Here is a 19,929-nt window from a genome sequence, read left to right on the forward strand (position 1 = left end):
GAGTTTTCCTTTTTAAGAACACATTTTATATACATACAGGGGGGTTTTCAATTAGGGCTGTTTTTACGCCTAGGTGACGAAGCTGCACTTTTCGCTATTTTTTAGGGCAAGTGGATATTCACCGTATTCAATAGCGGGGCCGTTTTTTTGCCTAGGCGAAAAATTCAGAGAATCCACGTGTTTTAGCATCTGCGCTGGCGAAGACACGGGCTGTTTTTGATGCGTTTTTCGCCAATGCCTTTTTGGCTCAAATGCCTTAAAAATGGGCAAAATCGTCCCGCAATTGAATACACAGGTGGGTGAACTCGATAGCGCCGACATTTTCTGAGCTAATTAAATACCCCCATAGTGTTCTTAGAAGCATGTGAATTAATTCTGCTATCATTTTATATAGCAGGTTAATATGATTAAATATGTCTTTGTGTGTGCATTTATCTAGGATTGCTTCAAAGTAAAGGGGAGGACAAATGCACCTTATCAGACAGCAGTTTTCATTTTTAAACCACAGATCCTTGGGGGTATATTCAATAAGAGTCGGATCCATTCCGACATGCATTTGTTGGAATGGATCAGACAACCCCTATTCAAAGAGTGGCCAAATCAGACTGTCGGATTTGGCCGGTGTCTGTGCAGCTGTCAGCAGCTCCACCGTGTGTGAGAACACAGGGAGGTGCTGGAGCCACAGGACACGCCCAGTGCCGCGCTGCAAGGAGAGAGCTACCTGGCCAGTGGACGGCTGTCAAAGTAACTCTCCTCTCTGCTCCCCCTAGCCGCCGCACCGCTCGCCTCAATCCGACTTTTTTAAAAGTCGGATTGAGGTTGTCTGATTTGGCCTTGTTTCCGACAAAAGCACGTGGATACGCGGCCATTCCACTGATCCACGTGTTTTCCGACAATTCCCGACTTGTCAGAAAACAGCTGCCACTAATGAATAGGTTGGAACCCCTTCCGACCTATTTCTGTCGGAAGCTGCTGTCTTTCCGACAAGACTGCAGTTTCCGACACTTATTGAATACCCCCCTTAATCAGTATTTTATATGTAGCTTGTTAGCACCTGAAAATCGCATTGTTCTGTTACACACAATTGGAGCCAATTTAGTGGCTCGGCTCAGAATGAACTATTCTAATTTGATGGCATTACTAATCTTATCAATTTGGTCAAATTGTCTATTTTACTAAAAGTTTTTATTTAAAACGTATACACTTATATGTATATATATATATATATATATTCTTGAATGTGCATTGATAAATAAATTGTCTAATATTTATTTCTCTGGCTGGGTCCACAGGATAACATTGGGATATTGTCGAGCGACAGCGAAAAATGGCACCAACACGGTCACGAGCTTTCTGGCCTCCCAGGATACATTGGGGCCTCCACTATATAGTCCCGCCCACTGACTCAGTCAGATCAGTTTTTTGCTTGGTGTGGCAGGAAGTCGCATGGTCACAGGGCTGCTGTGAGAGCAGCCTCAAGCTTTTATTATTTTATTTTTATAGACTTACTATATTGTTTTTTTGAGCGACTTCTCTTAACAGCGTCTTAAACGCATACTAGAAAGAGTCGCTCCAACAACTCCCCACCGGGTCGCAACAACGCTTACCTTCGGGTATCAGTGCTGTCTCGACGGGCGTCTGTGTTGGATGTTCTAGCAGGTCCAGCAGACGTAACCAGGCTGTGGCCGGAGCATGGGGAGACGGTGAGTCTATGGACTTCCTCTTACTAGAGGGGTCAGGGCACAGCTACACTGATTTTGGTGGAGACTACAAACAGTGTGTTGGTGCGCCGAACATCTAGAGTGCGACATCGCTACTCTCCGGGGATCATAGGCGCCAGGACCAGGTAGAGGCCGCGATCCTGGGAGTTTAAGTCAACAGGGGGATTCAGACGTTCTCCTGGCCGTCCCTCGTCCGAGTTCATGGCCAGTTCCCGCGTGTTTCTCGTTTCATGAACTAAATGACCTCACTTCCGGCTCAGACGCTACCACGAGGGTACTCGGTCGCAGCTTAGACGCTGCGGTTGTGTACACTGGAGATAAAACCCGCCAGACCGAGTCGCAGGCCTTAGCGTCTGCATACACGTGGAAGTCGCTCAGCGTCCGTGTCCGTTGGTGAGCGTCCGTGTCAGTTATCAAGAGCGGCAGTGTACACCAGTAGCGTCTGAATCCACTCAGCGTCTTACGAGCGTATTTGCTTGGATATGGAAGTGTGGTGAGTCTCCCTGTATCCCGCTCTCTGGAGGCAGGGTATACAGTACTAAAAATTCTCTCTACTTAGTATGCATTGTTAATTTTTAGTACCTATTGCATATGAGACCTGTATATTACTGTGTTTTCTGCATGTTATGTTGAAAAAAGAACCAGTTTAAAACAGAAGTACAATTTTCCTACTTATGTATAAGTTGTTATGGAGGTTGTATTCTCATATGGCAATGTCTAATGCTTTAACATGTGACTGACTGCTAGTATGTGTGCTGACTTTTCTGTGTAATGTCAGTCCTGTTCTGACCCTCAAATCAGATGCACTGTGGTCAAATTGATCTCACCTCTATATACTTACATATAGGGTGATTATTAGTCACAAATTGTGTGGTCAATAACAAGTTAATACCATGTCTGTGAGCGGCAAAAGTGATGAGGAGAATTTATCAAGCACTCCTACAGCCCTAACATGCTTATCTTGTAAGTCAGGGGTAATTGATATGAATCAATTGGTCACTTATGAGGGTTTGTGTGCAAACTGTTTCGCTTTTCAGCGAAGTAAAAAACAGGAGTTGGTTCAACCACCAACAGAGCCACCATGGAATATGTTCGCAAAGACTCTGTCTTCAATAGCGGACAGGTTAGCACCGGTAGCACCACCTCAAGGGTTAGGTTACACTATGAACCCATACATGCAGGTCCCTTCCTATGGTTTGGTTCCAGTAGCTTCTACAAGCAACCAAGGGGCAGGTAAGACTAAGACAGATGCGTCTGTGTGGCAGACTACACAAGATGATACATCGGATGATGATGATACAATAGATTCAACTCCGTATGATGATCAGTCGCAGAGCTTTAGTTCAGAAGATGTAGCTGAACTTATTAATGCTGTAAAGGCTGTTCTCTCGTTGGAAGAGCCAGCCAAGACCGTGTTAAAAGCAAAAGCACCTGTATTTAAACGAACAAAATCAGTGAAAACTGAATTCCCAGCGTCAGATGAGCTGACGGTAATGATGGATGAGTCTTGGGCAGCGCCCAGTAAAAAGTATAAGATTCCTAAGAGATGGGATTCTTATTATCCATTTCCTGCTGTGGATTGTTCGAAAAGAGAAGTTCCTCCAAAAGTAGATGCACATGTTCTGCGACTCGTGCATAAATCTGCTTTACCACTGTCATCTACCTCATTAAATGATGTCACAGACAGAAGGGTAGAGAGCCTGTTGAAAAATATTTTTTCTCTAGTAGGAGCAGTGGTAAGACCTGCTATGGCTTTGGCCTGGGTAGCAAAGGCAATGGGCGAATGGATAGAGGAACTAGAGAATGACATCCCTTCTCCTACTAGGGAGCAAGAGGATCGTTTTTGCCGGTTAATAATCTGCCCAGTATTTGGAAGAAGCAGCAATTGATGTAGGCACAGTTGCTTCTAAAGCTTCAGCCTTGACAGTAGTCTCTCGCAGAGCAGTTTGGCTACGGACCTGGAAGGCAGATGCGGAGTCCAAGAAAGAATTGGAAGCATTGCCTTTTGTCGGTAATATATTATTTGGAAAACCTTTATCGGATATCCTTGAATCAGAGGCTGAATCGAAAAAGGTCAGATTTCCGGCTGCTTATAACCCTAAGTCTAAGGGTTTAAAATTTCGCTCATTTCGTTGGCAAAGCGAAAGCTAAAGAGGAGCCTAAGCAACCCCAGTTTAAATCCAGGGGTAGGAAGCAGTGGGCTAGCAAAAAGCCAGCTTCCAAACCTGAACAGAAACCATCAGCCTGAAGAGACGGGCCTCCGCCTGGAGGATTCCAGGGTTGGGGGCCGACTCCTTCTTTTTGCACACATATGGCAACAGTCAACAGCAGATGCTTGGGTGCAGAAGGTAGTATCTCAGGGGTATGGGTTCCCATTCAGGAGGCAGCCTCCTCAAAGATTTTTTTGCACCAGCCTGTCTTGTATAGAGTCGAAGGCCAATGCCCTGCAAGAAGCAGTCCAAAAATTACTGCAGTCAGGTGGGATTGTCCCGGTACCTCCATCACAAAGGGGACAGGGGTTTTACTCCATTCTATTTCTAATCCAGAAACCAAATGAGTCATACCGACGAATTCTAAATTTGAAAATGTTGAACAAATACATATGGATCCCGAAGTTCCACATGGAGACGTTACGCTCTATAATGTTGGCTATGGAACCGGGAGATTACATGGTATCTGGATGTACGGGATGCTTACCTACATGTGCCTATAGCACTATCACATCAGTGTTACCTCAGGTTTGCCATCCTCCAGGAACATTTCCAGTTCCAAGCTCTGCCGTTCGGGCTAGCTACAGCACCCAGGGTGTTTACCAAGATCATGGTGGTTATGGCAGCTTGTCTGCGCAAACAAGGGATAAGAATATTCCCATACCTAGACGACCTGTTAATCTTAGCACAGTCGCAAGATTTACTGTTGAGCCATCTTCAACAGACGATAGTTTGTTTACAGAGACACGGGTGGCTCATAAATTGGGAAAAGTCGTCCCTGAATCAGTCACAGCGGATGGTTCATTTGGGGGCCATATTGGATTCAGACCTACAGAAAGTTCTCTTACCAGAGAAAAAGATAGTCAAGGTGCAGGTCATGGCTCAGGAAGCGTTGCAAGCCCAGACAATGTCAGTCCATGCAGCAATGCGACTGTTGGGTCTGATGGTATCAACCTTCGACATGGTGGAATATGCGCAATTCCACTCCAGACCGTTGCAGCACCTTATTCTGACCAAATGGAATGGAAATAATCAGACGATAAAGAAGCAGATGATAAAGATTCCAGTAAATGTAAAAAGGTCTCTAGCGTGGTGGCTACAGACAGACCATTTAAACAAGGGGAGACCCTTTTGGATAAAAGAGTGGCAAGTCCTGACAACAGATGTTAACCTGCAAGGCTGGGGGGCGGTACTCGGAAGCCTATGGTTCCAGGGAAAATGGACCGCAAGGGAAAGTCGCCTGCCGATAAATCTGTTGGAGTTAAGGCCCGTTTACTTGGCTTTAGTTCAGGCAAAGGACAATCTACAAGGAAGACCAGTCCAGATCCGCTCAGACAATGCGACGGCAGTAGCATACCTCAATCATCAAGTAGGAACTCACAGCAAGAGTTTGATGGAGGAAGTAACTCCCATTCTAAAATGGGCAGAACTCCATCTCCCAGCATTGTCAGCAGTATTTGTCCCGGGTGTACTAAACTGGGAAGCGGATTTTCTCAGTCGACACACCATTCAGGAAACCGAATGGGCACTACATCCAGAAGTGTTTCAGACACTGGTGAACAGATGGGGTCTACCGGAGATGGACCTTATGGCGTCTCGACTAAACAACAAAGTTCCAAGGTACGGATCGAGAACAAGGGACCCAGGAGCGGTCCTTGTAGACGCACTGTCAGTAGAATGCAGGTTTCAGCTGGCATATCTATTTCCTCCAATATCTCTGTTACCCAGAGTAGTGAGAAAGATAAAACAGGCAAAATGAGCAATCTTTCTAATAGCTCCAGCTTGGCCAAGAAGGCATTGGTACGCAGATCGATTGAGAATGTCCGTGGAAGCACCGATACTGCTCCCTCAACGTCCAGATCTGCTAATGCAGGGTCCTTGTTGTCACAGTCATCTGGATCGCCTGTCTTTGACGGCGTGGCTGTTGAAACCTCTATCTTAGAGGCTAAAGGATTTTCGAAACAAGTAATCCAAACTATGCTTAGAGCAAGAAAGCCTTCTTCAGCCCGTGTGTATCATAGAATATGGCAAGACTATATTCATTGGTGTACTGGAAAAAATTTCAATCCGAGATCTTTTAAAGTAGCTAGGATTTTGGATTTCCTTCAGGCAGGATTGGATAAAGGGTTGAAAGTTGCTTCCTTGAGGGTTCAAATATCAGCATTAACTGTATGGTTTCAGCAAAAGATTGCTGATTTACAGGATGTACATATGTTTTTTCAAGTAGTACATATTCAACCTCCATTTGTTCCTCCTGCAGCTCCCTGGGATTTTAATTTAGTTCTTAAATTTCTCCAGGGTCCTCTGTATGAACCACTTGAGAGAGCAGATCTTAAGTGGTTAACGGTAGAAGTTATTTTTTTACTGGCAATGGCGTCAGCCAGAAGAGTGTCAGATTTAGGAGCATTATCATGTAAGTCTCCTTTCCTAAGTTTTTTTCCAGACAGAGCAGTTCTCAGAACGAGATCTAGCTATCTTCCAAAGGTGGTATCAAAGTTTCACCTGAATGAAGAGATTGTAGTCCCAGCTTTTCAGGTATCGGGACTATCTGCGGGAGAAGCGTCGCTGGACGTAGTCAGAGCCTTAAGAATCTACATAGATCGTACTAGTGCCATCAGGAAAACAGATTCTCTCTTCATCCTCTACGGATTCCATAGAAGAGGATGGCCTGCTAGTAAACCGACGCTGACGAGATGGCTCCAAATGGTAATATCAGAAGCTTATTCTCATGCAGATCTCCCTATTCCGGCTAATGTCTCTGCACACTCTACACGTAAGGTAGGTCCTTCTTGGGCAGCACAACAGGGTACTTCAGCAGAACAGATATGTAGGGTAGCCACATGGTCTTCCATAAACACATTCATCAGACATTATGCCTTGGATACTTTTGGCTCTCATGACGCAGACTTCGGGCGAAAGGTCCTCCTGTGCAATCAGGAGCGTCCCCACCACTAAAATGGCTTTGGGAATCCCAATGTTATCCTGTGGATAATCCTCTGGACCCAGCCAGAGAAATATACGTTATGGTAAGAACTTACCGTTGATAACGTGATTTCTCTAATATCCACAGGGATCCCATCCTGACTCATCTGATTTGAGGATCTAGACCAGAGGTTCTCAAACTCGGTCCTCGGGAGCCCACGCAGTGCATGTTTTGCAGGTAACCCAGCAGGTGCACAGGTGTATTAATTACTCACTGACACATTTTAAAAGGTCCACAGGTGGAGCTAATTATTTCACTTACGATTCTGTGAGGAGACCTGCAAAACATGCACTGTGTGGGCCCCCGAGGACCGAGTTTGAGAACCTCTGATCTAGACAATCACTAAACCTCTTCCTTCTTGTATGAAAGGGTGTGCATGTGTGTTCTTATCGCCTAAACAGGTCTCTGCCTGATGTTCCTGCCTAAAATCGCTGTGGAAAGAACTGATCTGACTGAGTCAGTGGGCGGGACTATATAGTGGAGGCCCCAATGCATCCTGGGAGGCAAGAAAGCTCCTGACCGTGTTGGTGCCATTTTCGCTGTCGCTCGACAATATCCTAATGTTGTCCTGTGGATACCTGTGGACATAAGAGAAATCACGCAATCAACGGTAAGTTCTTACCATAACGTATATTTTACAACAAACGGCCCAGATGGTTTATAAAATTTTTACAGCCAGCGCTGGTTTCTCTATTGTTTTTCATCCAAAATTATATTTTCGTCTATTTGGTTTGCCAAAGAACTGATTTACTGCACTAATTGCTAGTGAATATAAGGATCATGCACACTAACTTCATTTCTTTGTCTTGCAGCTAGATTTTCGAACCCCACCAGGTTTTGATCGTACACGTAATGCGGAGATTGGGAATAAAGATATCAAATTTAAACATTTGGAAGAGGCATTTACATCGGAGCACTGGCTTGTGAGAATATACAAAGTGAAACAGCTAGAAAATATAGAGCCACTTGGCCACAAGCCGAGAGTGACTAACATTGTACCCAAACAGAAGTATTTATCGAAGAAGGTAAGCTGAATAATAGCAACTTATTGTTTGTTGTTTCATCTTACAAACTGTTCCTAAACCAGCCGTATTCCTAAATCTGCAGTCTTTTCTGTAAAATTACGTTTTTATGTACATCCAATGCTGGCAGGCAATCCCCAGCATTGGTTGTCACCAGGTATTGTCATCTGTGTACCATTGGAAAGGCCAGTAGTTCCGTTATACACTTTTTGTTTGTTTTTCTGGGAGTTTGTGAGACCTTACACTTTGCAGCTTGTTCTCTATCCTGGATATCTCCACTCTACAGTAACCGCTCCTAAGCCCAGTACACACTAGCCGAGCCTCCGCTGACACCGATATTGGCGGCGACAGGGTGCCGGCATCGGCAAGTGCATACACACTTGCCGGCATCGGCAAGTGCATACACACTTGCCGATGCCAGCGGGGAAGGGAACGGCGGGGGGGTTTGGAACGACACACATGCTGCATAGCTGTCATTAACGAGTACCTCCCTCGTCTGTACATGTTCAGATGAGGCAGTGGGTGGTTAACGATGCGCAGAAGCGTGCATCTTTAACGACATTGAGTGTACACACTAGACGAGATTGTAAAAGATCTCGCTCAGATTGGCCCTTCTGAGCAAGATCTTTTACTTTCTCGTCTAGTGTGTATGGGACTTTACAGTTGACCATAGGAGCTCTGTCAGGGCAGATATTGCCCTGACACAGTTGCTTGTTGGAAAGGTGGTGATTTATGATGGTTCCACATTGTACAGTAAAGGGGGGTACACACGGAGGGATCAGTGCTTAAATTCTAAGCAATCCAACTAGATTGCTTAGAAGTTAAGCACTGATCTCTCATGTGTACCCCCCACAGCGATAGCTATGCGCAGCCCCGCGCGTCACTATCGCCGGTGCTAGATTTGCCTGCATGCAGGCTCAATCTAGCACATCGCTCATTTCACCCGCAGGGTGAAATGAGCGGCTTCCCCCGTTTATCCCCCCCCCCCCAATGTGTGCTGAGCGGTCTGTGTTAAGACGCTCAGCACACATCTCTCTCGTCAGTACTGGCCTTAAAGGGGGGTACACACTGAGCGATAATCTAAGCAATCTGACTAGATTGCTTAGATTTTCAGGAAGATCGCTCTGTGTGTAGCCCTAATAGCGATGCGCAGCCCCGTGCATCACTGTCGCTGGTGCTAGATTGGCCAATCTGGCAGATCGCGCTGTGCTGAGCGGTTAGCTCAGCACACATCTCTCCCGCATCGGGCCGTGAGTGTTGGCCTTAAGTCTTTTCAATACAATCTGTTCTACTGCCAGTATTTACGTTTGCAGCTGTAGGCTTGATTGTATGCACTTGTTAATAATGGGCGTGGCTGAAATGGCCAGTACACTAAGTAGAAGGGGTGTCAAACTACTTTTGCTATGTAATGTACTGTATGCCCAAAAGTAAATATTTACTCATTCTGTGTTAACCATTTCTAAATAAGTACATAATTTCATGCGCACAAATGAGGGTTGCTCTCATGTAAATTGTAGAATCTACATATTGTAAAAGCCAAAGTAAATTACCACCTATTTCTCTAACGTCCTAGTGGATGCTGGGGACTCCGTAAGGACCATGGGGAATAGACGGGCTCCGCAGGAGACAGGGCACTTGAAGAAAGAATTAGGATACTGGTGTGCACTGGCTCCTCCCTCTATGCCCCTCCTCCAGACCTCAGTTAGAATCTGTGCCCGGACGAGCTGGGTGCTACTTAGTTGAGCTTGCTAAAAAGAAAGTATTTTGTTAGGTTTTTTATTTTCAGAGAGATCTGCTGGTAACAGACTCTCTGCTACGTGGGACTGAGGGGAGAGAAGCAGCCCTACTCACTGAAAATAGGTCCTGCTTCTTAGGCTATTGGACACCATTAGCTCCAGAGGGATCGTACACAGGAACCAATAGGTTCTCAACTGCTGCCCAGGACGCCCCCCCCTGCACCCTACAGTGACCGGAGTGTGTGGGTTTAGTGTGGGAGCAATGGCGCACAGCTGCAGTGCTGTGCGCTACCTCATATGAAGACTGGAGTCTTCTGCCGCCGATTTTGAAGTCTTCTTGCTTCTCACGCCAGCTTCTGGCTCTGCGAGGGGGACGGCGGCGCGGCTCCGGGATCGGACAACCAAGGGTGACAACTTGGTTGTCCGATCCCGGAGCCGCGCCGCCGTCCCCCTCGCAGAGCCAGAAGACAGAAGCCGGCGTGAGAAGCAAGAAGACTTCAAAATCGGCGGCAGAAGACTCCAGTCTTCATATGAGGTAGCGCACAGCACTGCAGCTGTGCGCCATTGCTCCCACACTAAACCCACACACTCCGGTCACTGTAGGGTGCAGGGCGCAGGGGGGGGCGTCCTGGGCAGCAATTGAGAACCTATTGGCAAAAAGCAGCATATATACAGTTGGACACTGTATATATGCATGAGCCCCCGCCATTATTTTACACACAAAACGCGGGCCAGAAGCCTGCCGCTGAGGGGGCGGGGCTACTTCCTCAGCACTCAACAGCGCCATTTTCTCTCCACAGCTCCGCTGAGAGGAAGCTCCCCAGGCTCTCCCCGGTAGAAAGAGGGTAAAAAGAGAGGGGGGGGGGGGGGGGGGCACATAAATTTGGCGCAAAAACAGTATATACAGCAGCTACTGGGTTAACACTAAGTTACTGTGTGATTCCTGGGTCATATAGCGCTGGGGTGTGTGCTGGCATACTCTCTCTCTGTCTCTCCAAAAGGCCTTGTGGGGGAACGGTCTTCAAATAGAGCATCCCCTGTGTGTGTGGTGTGTCGGTACGCTTGTGTCTGCATGTTTGACGAGGAAGGCTATGTGGAATCAGAGCGGGTACAAATGAATGTGGGGTCACCGCCGACGGCGCCGACACCCGATTGGATGGATATGTGGAAGGTTTTAAATGATAATGTTAATTCCTTGCATAAAAGGTTGGATAAAGCTGAAGCCTTGGGACAGTCAAGGTCTCAACCCATGCCTAATCCTACATCGCAGAGGCCATCAGGATCTCAGAAACGCCCACTATCCCAAATTGTTGACACAGATATCGACACGGATTCTGACTCCAGTGTCGATGGCGATGATGCAAAGTTGCAGCCTAAAATGGCTAAAGCCATCCGTTACATGATTATAGCAATGAAAGATGTGTTGCACATCACAGAGGAAACCCCAGTCCCTGACAAGAGGGTTTATATGTATGGGGAGAAAAGGCAAGAGGTGACCTTTCCCCCTTCACATGAGTTAAATGAGTTATGTGAAAAAGCTTGGGAATCTCCAGATAGAAAACTGCAGATTTCCAAACGGATGCTTATGGCGTATCCTTTCCCGCCAACGGACAGGTTGCGCTGGGAATCCTCCCCTAGGGTAGACAAAGCTTTAACACGCTTATCCAAGAGGGTAGCCCTGCCGTCACAGGATACGGCCACCCTTAAAGATGCTGCGGATAGAAAGCAGGAGGGTATCCTGAAATCCATTTATATACATTCAGGTACCTTACTACGGCCGGCGATTGCGTCGGCCTGGATGTGTAGTGCTGCAGCAGCATGGACAGATACCTTATCTGAGGAACTGGATACCTTGGACAAGGATACTATATTACTGACCCTGGGGCATATAAAAGACGCTGTCCTATATATGAGAGATGCTCAAAGAGACAGCCTACTGGGCTCTAGAATAAATGCAATGTCGATTTCTGCCAGAAGGGTCCTGTGGACTCGGCAATGGACAGGCGATGCTGACTCGAAAAGGCACATGGAGGTTTTACCTTACAAGGGTGAGGAATTGTTTGGGGACGGTCTCTCGGACCTGGTCTCCACAGCTACGGCTGGAAAGTAAAAATTTTTGCCATATGTTCCCTCACAACCTAAGAAAGCACCGTATTACCAAATGCAGTCCTTTCGATCACAAAAAGGCAAGAAAGTCCGAGGTGCGTCCTTTCTTGCCAGAGGCAGGGGTAGAGGAAAGAAGATGCACAATACAGCTAGTTCCCAGGAACAGAAGTCCTCCCCGGCTTCCACTAAATCCACCGCATGACGCTGGGGCTCCACAGGCGGAGCCAGGCCCGGTGGGGGCGCGTCTCCGAAATTTCAGCCACAAGTGGGTTCACTCACAGGTGGATCCCTGGGCTATAGAGATTGTGTCTCAGGGATACAAGCTGGAATTCGAAGAGATGCCCCCTCACCGTTGCCTCAAATCGGCCCTGCCAGCTTCCCCCTTAGAGAGGGAAATAGTGTTAGCTGCAATTCACAAATTGTATCTCCAGCAGGTGGTGGTAAAGGTTCCCCTCCTTCAACAGGGAAGGGGTTACTATTCGACAATGTTAGTGGTACCGAAACCGGACGGTTCGGTCAGACCCATATTAAATTTAAAATCCCTGAACATATACCTGAAAAGGTTCAAGTTTAAGATGGAATCGCTCAGAGCGGTCATCGCAAGCCTGGAGGAGGGGGATTTTATGGTGTCTCTGGACATAAAGGATGCTTACCTTCATGTCCCCATTTATCCACCTCATCAGGAGTACCTCAGATTTGTGGTACAGGATTGTCATTACCAATTCCAGACGTTGCCGTTTTGTCTCTCCACGGCACCGAGAATATTTACCAAGGTAATGGCGGAAATGATGGTGCTCCTGCGAAAGCAAGGAGTCACAATTATCCCATACTTGGACGATCTCCTCATAAAGGCGAGGTCCAGAGAGCAGTTGCTGATCAGCGTAGCACGCTCTCGGGAAGTGTTACAACAGCACGGCTGGATTCTGAATATTCCAAAGTCGCAGCTGATTCCTACGACACGTCTGCCCTTCCTGGGCATGATTCTGGACACAGACCAGAAGAAGGTTTTTCTCCCATCAGAGAAGGCTCAGGAACTCATGACACTGGTCAGAGACCTCTTAAAACCAAAACAGGTGTCGGTGCATCACTGCACACGAGTCCTGGGAAAGATGGTGGCGTCATACGAGGCCATTCCCTTCGGCAGGTTCCATGCGAGGACCTTTCAATGGGATCTGTTGGACAAGTGGTCCGGATGCATCTACAGATGCATCGGCTGATAACCCTATCCCCCAGGGCCAGGGTGTCTCTTCTGTGGTGGCTGCAGAGTGCTCACCTTCTCGAGGGCCGCAGGTTCGGCATTCAGGACTGGGTCCTGGTGACCACGGATGCAAGCCTCCGAGGGTGGGGGGCAGTCACACAGGGAAGAAATTTCCAAGGGCTGTGGTCATGTCAGGAGACTTCACATCAATATCATGGAACTAAGGGCCATTTACAACGCCCTAAGTCAAGCGGAGACCCTGCTTCGCAACCAATCGGTGCTTATTCAATCAGACAACATCACCGCAGTGGCTCATGTAAACCGCCAAGGCGGCACAAGGAGCAGGGTGGCGATGGCGGAAGCCACCAGAATTCTTCGATGGGCGGAGAATCACGTACGAGCACTGTCAGCAGTGTTCATTCCGGGAGTGGACAACTGGGAAGCAGACTTCCTCAGCAGACACGACCTCCACCCGGGAGAGTGGGGACTTCATCAAAAAGTCTTCGCGCAGATTGCAGGTCGGTGGGAACTGCCACAGGTGGACATGATGGCATCCCGCCTCAACAAAAAGCTACAGAGGTATTGCGCCAGGTCAAGAGACCCTCAGGCGACAGCTGTAGACGCACTAGTGACACCGTGGGTGTTCCAGTCGGTTTATGTGTTTCCTCCTCTTCCTCTCATACCCAAGGTGCTGAGAATCATAAGAAAAAGAGGAGTGAGAACAATACTCATTGTTCCGGATTGGCCAAGAAGGACTTGGTATCCAGAGCTGCAAGAAATACTCACAGTGGACCCATGGCCTCTGCCTCTAAGACAGGATCTGTTGCAACAGGGGCCCTGTCTGTTCCAAGACTTACCGCGGCTGCGTTTGACGGCATGGCGGTTGAACGCCGGATCCTAGCAGAAAAAGGCATTCCGGATGAGGTTATTCCTATGCTGATAAAGGCTTGGAAGGACGTGACGGCTAAACATTATCACCGTATATGGCGAAAATATGTTGCTTGGTGTAAGGCCAGGAATGCCCCTACAGAGTGATAATGTCGGTATTATCTTAGACCGCAAAGCTATACCCCTGAGTGCACAATTATCGTTGAGCCGCTATGGCCGCTAGACTACGTGCACGTGCTACGCACTTTGTACGCTATTTGCGTACAGAGTCCTGCACGTGGTACGCACTTGGCGTACACACGCCACGCTGAGTGTACGGAGTACACACAGCGAGCGCACACACAATTGATGACCTTTAAACCTTGTTAATGATACAATGTAATGATATGCTTACACTTTAAACCCTTAACAGCAAAGTACTGCAACGATGTTATACCTTTAAACCTTAAGTAGCGCTGGCGATACAAAGTACCCGCAGTGCGTACACCTTATCAATGCTATACACCTTATACAGTTAAATCTACTTTAAAGCCCATGCAGGAAAGTGAAAACACAACACTGTTTCTGTAGTTGAAACCACAGGGTTCTAAGGCCACCGTGGATTGATTCCAAAAGAAAACAATACAATTTATACACTACAGGCTAACAAGTAAATCTAAACAGAATAATGGCTACAGAGAATGTACGTACGTGAGAATATTCGCAAGCGCAACCCAGATCCGGTCCTCCGCTCATCAGGTAGATAGCGTTCAGAGTCTTCTGACCGGCCAGGCAACAATGGTCCTTTTATACACAACATGCATACACAATACAATGGTCACTGTAATCTCATTGTTCATTGGACACAGGGACAGGTCTCTACATTACAGTAAAGGTCATAGGTGGATTTGAAAGGGTGGGCGATGTCTTTCCCCAACTGCTCTTGTGGGTGGTATCCTCTGGATTCCCGCCGCATATGTAATTTACAGTAAATACAGTTGATGTTCATAATCTACTTTTGCACATAACTATATGCAGGAGCAAGCGATCTTTCTCTTACTAACACCGGAATGTTACCCTCAAAATACCCTACAGCTGGATACTAGACATCACCTTCCAACCTTTATCTGACCCTTCCTATCATGCAAAGGCGAATCTCTCTGTCCAGGAACTGTTTAAACTAATAATACTCGCTGACATGGTCTAGGGGAACTATATCTACAATATACGCTATTTGGGTTAAATATGCAATGTTCTAATAACCCTCTATTCGCTCACAAACTCTACCGTAAATGCCCATATCATGCGCACGATCGCCAGAGCGATCCTACGCAAATTGCGGATATGTGCACGCACGGCAGAGCAAGTGCACGCGCAGCGGGCATGTGCATGGGGTTAGTACAAGGCATATGCATTATATTTTTCGACTTTGACAAGAGGAATTCCAGCTGGGCCGTTTCCTTCACTTCCTACAGTCGGGAGTGACTTTGGGCCTAAAATTGGGTTCCATTAAGGTCCAGATTTCGGCCCTATCCATTTTCTTTCAAAAAGAACTGGCTTCTATTCCTGAAGTTCAGACGTTTGTAAAGGGAGTGCTGCATATTCAGCCCCCGTTTGTGCCTCCAGTGGCACCTTGGGATCTTAACGTGGTGTTAAGTTTCCTGAAATCACACTGGTTTGAGCCACTTAAAACCGTGGAGTTAAAATTTCTCACGTGGAAAGTGGTCATGCTGTTAGCCTTGGCTTCAGCTAGGCATGTGTCAGAATTAGCGGCTTGGTCACATAAAAGCCCCTATCTGGTTTTCCATATGGACAGGGTGGAATTGCGGACCCGTCCGCAATTTCTGCCAAAATTGGTGTCATCTTTTCATATGAACCAACCTATTGTGGTGCCTGTGGCTACTCGTGACTTGGAGGATTCCGAGTTGCTAGATGTGGTCAGGGCTTTGAAGGTTTATGTAGCCAGAACGGCGAGAGTCAGGAAAACTGAGTCACTGTTTATCCTGTATGCACCCAACAAGCTGGGTGCTCCTGCTTCAAAGCAAACTATTGCTCGCTGGATCTGTAACACGATTCAGCAGGCTCATTCTACAGCTGGATTGCCGCTACCAAAATCAGTAAAAGCCCATTCCACAAGGAAGGTGGGCTCTTCTTGGGTGGCTGCCCGAGGGGTCTCGGCATTACAGCTTTGCCAAGCAGCAACTTGGTCGGGTTCAAACACTTTTGCAAAGTTCTACAAGTTTGATACCCTTGCTGAGGAGGACCTTGTGTTTGCTCATTGGGTGCTGCAGAGTCATCCGCACTCTCCCGCCCGTTTGGGAGCTTTGGTATAATCCCCATGGTCCTTACGGAGTCCCCAGCATACACTAGGACGTTAGAGAAAATAAGATTTTACTTACCGGTAAATCTATTTCTCTTAGTCCGTAGTGGATGCTGGGCGCCCGTCCCAAGTGCGGACTTCTGCAATACTTGTATATAGTTATTGCTTAAATAAGGGTTATGTTATGGTTGCATCAGGGTTTATCTGATGCTCTGTTGTTGTTCATGCTGTTAACTGGGTAAGTTTATCACGAGTTATACGGTGTGATTGGTGTGGCTGGATTCCAAAATCCTTTCCTTGTACTGTCAGCTCTTCCGGGCACAGTTTCTTTAACTGAGGTCTGGAGGAGGGACATAGAGGGAGGAGCCAGTGCACACCAGTATCCTAATTCTATCTTAAAGTGCCCTGTCTCCTGCGGAGCCCGTCTATTCCCCATGGTCCTTACGGAGTTCCCAGCATCCACTACTGACTACGAGAAATAGATTTACCGGTAAGTAAAATCTTATTTTCCGCATAGTATCCATATTGCATGAAATGCCTAATTACTTTAAATCCGCAGCAGTGACGTGTGGTGGTAAGGTGAGGCATTTCCTGTCATACTTAAGTATATTGCAGAGTTTTGACTATATGAAGTATATGAAAGATACAAAGAATATATTATAAATTCCTTCTTTGTATTATTCTAATCCTTCAAAACTCTGGAGCAAAAAGTCTGACAGCTGAACCTTCCTTTTCCGCACAGCTCTGATCAAAACTCTCCAAATTTCCAGCAGTATATACTGCTGCACCTGTGTATAATGTACAGATGAACCCTTTGGCTCATATATTGTGTGTAAGTCTTTGGTACTAGCCAGTGCCTCCTCAGCCATTTACCTCACCGCACATGCAAATACAACAGAAATGTCTAAAACCGTATGTTACATAGTTTCATGTGCTAAGCCATTTCCCTTAAAACTAGGCTTGCCATAATATCCCTTTAGTATCCCTTTAATCTGGGACATCTATACTTAACACAGGTTCTGTAGCTTGATAAACTAAAGATTGCATTTCACCTGGTTTTAATCAGGTACAGAAAATCCCCTTAGTGTTCCAGTTTAACCACTTGCCTGGTGTGGTTGCATCGTTATCTGACCTAGTCGCAAACAATGCAACCAGTCAGAAATGCAGAGTGGGCGGCAGCCGGAAAATATTCTTCTAGCAGCTGCCAATCACAGAAGGACCTCCCAGCCCTTCTGCATGCCTGCACTCTCCCTGAGTGTCTGCCGTGCTGCCAATCACTGCTGATTGGTCAGCACAGCAGGAAGTGGTACAGAGGCGCAGCCCAGGAAATGTAAATATCCACCCCCAGCTCTCCAGTGTCTATCTCAGATAAGCAGCCACTGGAGAAATCAAAGTCACAATGGTCCGATGGTGATGGTCACAATGTTCCGATGTTTAAAAACCCAATATTTTACAAATGTAAATGTTATTTGTGTGTATGTATATATATATATATATATATATATATATATATATATATATATATATATATGTGTGTGTGTGTGTTTATTTTTTAAATAAAATTCTTAATTCAGTCTGCCAAGGTGTGACACCAAAGTGCTGGCTCCTGCTCAGTGACAGGAGCCGGTTGCTGCACTGTAACATTACGTGCTGCAGTCCATCTCCTGTCACCTTGCAGAAGCCAGCACTGCAGGCACGCCAATCCCAAGGGGCAGCCCGCATCTCCCGCACCCCTGTAGTGTCTAAAACGGAGATCGTTATGCTTAGCCACGCGACCCTACCGCAAAGCCACACCCATTTTTTGGGCTGCTGCCACACCGGGTGCACTGTAGATTAGGGACGCCCCTAACGAACAATGCATATGGGCGGTTTTAATCTCTTAATTTTTTATCCGCATACGTATCATGCTTTGGGGTATATGCAATTGCGGTCAAATTGCCGCAAATGTCGAAAAAAGGGGCATTTTCGATAAAAAACACCTGTCGAATTGGATTTGACAATGCAATACAGTACTTTTCGACAAAAAACCTGCCGTTTCAGATTCGACTTTTTGCAATTCGACATTTGTCAAATTCGACATGTCTGCAATGGTAAAAATGCGGCTTTTCGACAAAAGTATATTCAATTGAAGAATGTCGATTCGACAACAGTGCTTTTCGACAGTCATTTCGTCAATTTCATTCCACCTCCATCTCATAATATGGAGAGATCAGTGCATGTTTTTCAGTGGGAAGGGGTGGGAATGGGTTAAAATTTCAGAAAAACAATGCGTGGGGTCCCCCCTCCTAAGCATAACCAGCCTCGGGCTCTTTGAGACGGTCCTGGTTGCAAAAATACGGGGGGGTAATAATGACAGGGGATCCCCCGTATTTTAGCAACCAGCACCGGGCTCTGCGCCTGGTCCTGGTGCCAAAAATACGGGACTTGTAGTTCTGCTAGATGGGGGGGGGAGACACAGCCTCGGGCTTCATCCCTGGCCCTTGGGTGGCTGGAGGGGGGGAACCCCTTGATTTAGGGGTGACTAGTGATTTAATGCCAGGGCCGCAGGGACCTATATAAAAGTGTCCCCCCGGCTGTGGCATTATCTCTCTGACTAGTGGAGCCCGGTGCTGGTGTGAAAAATACGGGGGACCCCTACGTGTTTTGTCCCCCGTATCTTTGGCACCAGGACCAGGCGCAGAGCCCGGTGCTGGTTGTTAAAATACGGGGGATCCCCTGTCATTTTTTTTTCTCTAACGTCCTAGAGGATGCTGGCGACTCCGTAAGGACCATGGGGAATAGACGGGCTCCGCAGGAGATAGGGCACTTTAAGAAAGCTTTGGATTCTGGGTGTGCACTGGCTCCTCCCTCTATGTCCCTCCTCTAGACCTCAGTTTTACACTGTGCCCAGAGGATGAAGGGCGCACTGCAGGGAGCTCTCGAGTTCTTTGCTACAGAAAGCATTTTTGTTTGGATTTTTACTTTTTTCACAGGGAGCACTGCTGGCAACAGGCTCCCTGCATCGAGGGACTGAAGAGAGAGGGGCACACCTACTTAACTGATAGGATCTGCTTCCTCGGCTACTGGACACCATTAGCTTCAGAGGGGGTGAACACAGGTTCATCCTGGGCGTCCACCCCCGGAGCCACGCCGCCGTTCTCCTCACAGAGCCAGAAGAACAGAAGCAAGAAGACGTCTCAGGCGGCAGAAGCCTTCAGCTTCACAGAGGTAACGCACAGCACTGCAGCTGTGCGTCATTGCTCCACATCACCTCACACACTCCGGTCACTGTATGGACGCAGGTGGGGGGGCGCCCCGGGCAGCAATAATAGATGGCAAAATGGGTATATACATGTACAGCTGGGCACTGTACATGTATATAATTGAGCCCCCGCCATTTTACACGATTTTGAGCGGGACAAGCCCGCCGCCGAGGGGGCGGGGCTTCTCCCTCAGCACTCACCAGCGCCATTTCTCTCTCCACAGAACGCTGAGAGGAAGCTCCCCGGACTCTCCCCTGCTTACACACGGTGAAGGGAGTTTAAAAAGAGAGGGGGGGGGGGCACATAATTGGCGGATAAAGTATAATACAGCGCTGCTGGGGAAAAGCATTCTGTGTTGGTCTCCAGGTTGTTGCGCTGGGGTGTGTGCTGGCCTTTCAGGGGATACTGTCTTCAGAAAAAGTTTCCCTGGGTGTGTGCAGTGTGTCGACATGTTTGATGAGGAAGGCTCGCTTAATGTGGAGGGGGAGTGCTTGAATGTCAGGTCGCCGTCGGCAACGCCGACA

At 47.3% G+C, this 19,929-nt stretch overlaps 1 protein-coding gene across 1 annotated transcript in view; it reads left to right on the plus strand.

Moving 5' to 3' along the window:
* STT3B (STT3 oligosaccharyltransferase complex catalytic subunit B) overlaps window positions 1-19,929 on the plus strand; it is a 269,436-nt gene that overhangs the window by 242,171 nt on the left and 7,336 nt on the right. Inside the window, exon 15 of the mRNA XM_063922283.1 lies at window positions 7,727-7,939. Within this exon, the coding sequence (XP_063778353.1) occupies window positions 7,727-7,939 (213 nt within the window). The remainder of the gene's footprint in view (window positions 1-7,726; window positions 7,940-19,929) is intronic.

Source organism: Pseudophryne corroboree, chromosome 5, assembly GCF_028390025.1.
Source record: "Pseudophryne corroboree isolate aPseCor3 chromosome 5, aPseCor3.hap2, whole genome shotgun sequence".
NCBI lineage: Eukaryota > Metazoa > Chordata > Amphibia > Anura > Myobatrachidae > Pseudophryne > Pseudophryne corroboree.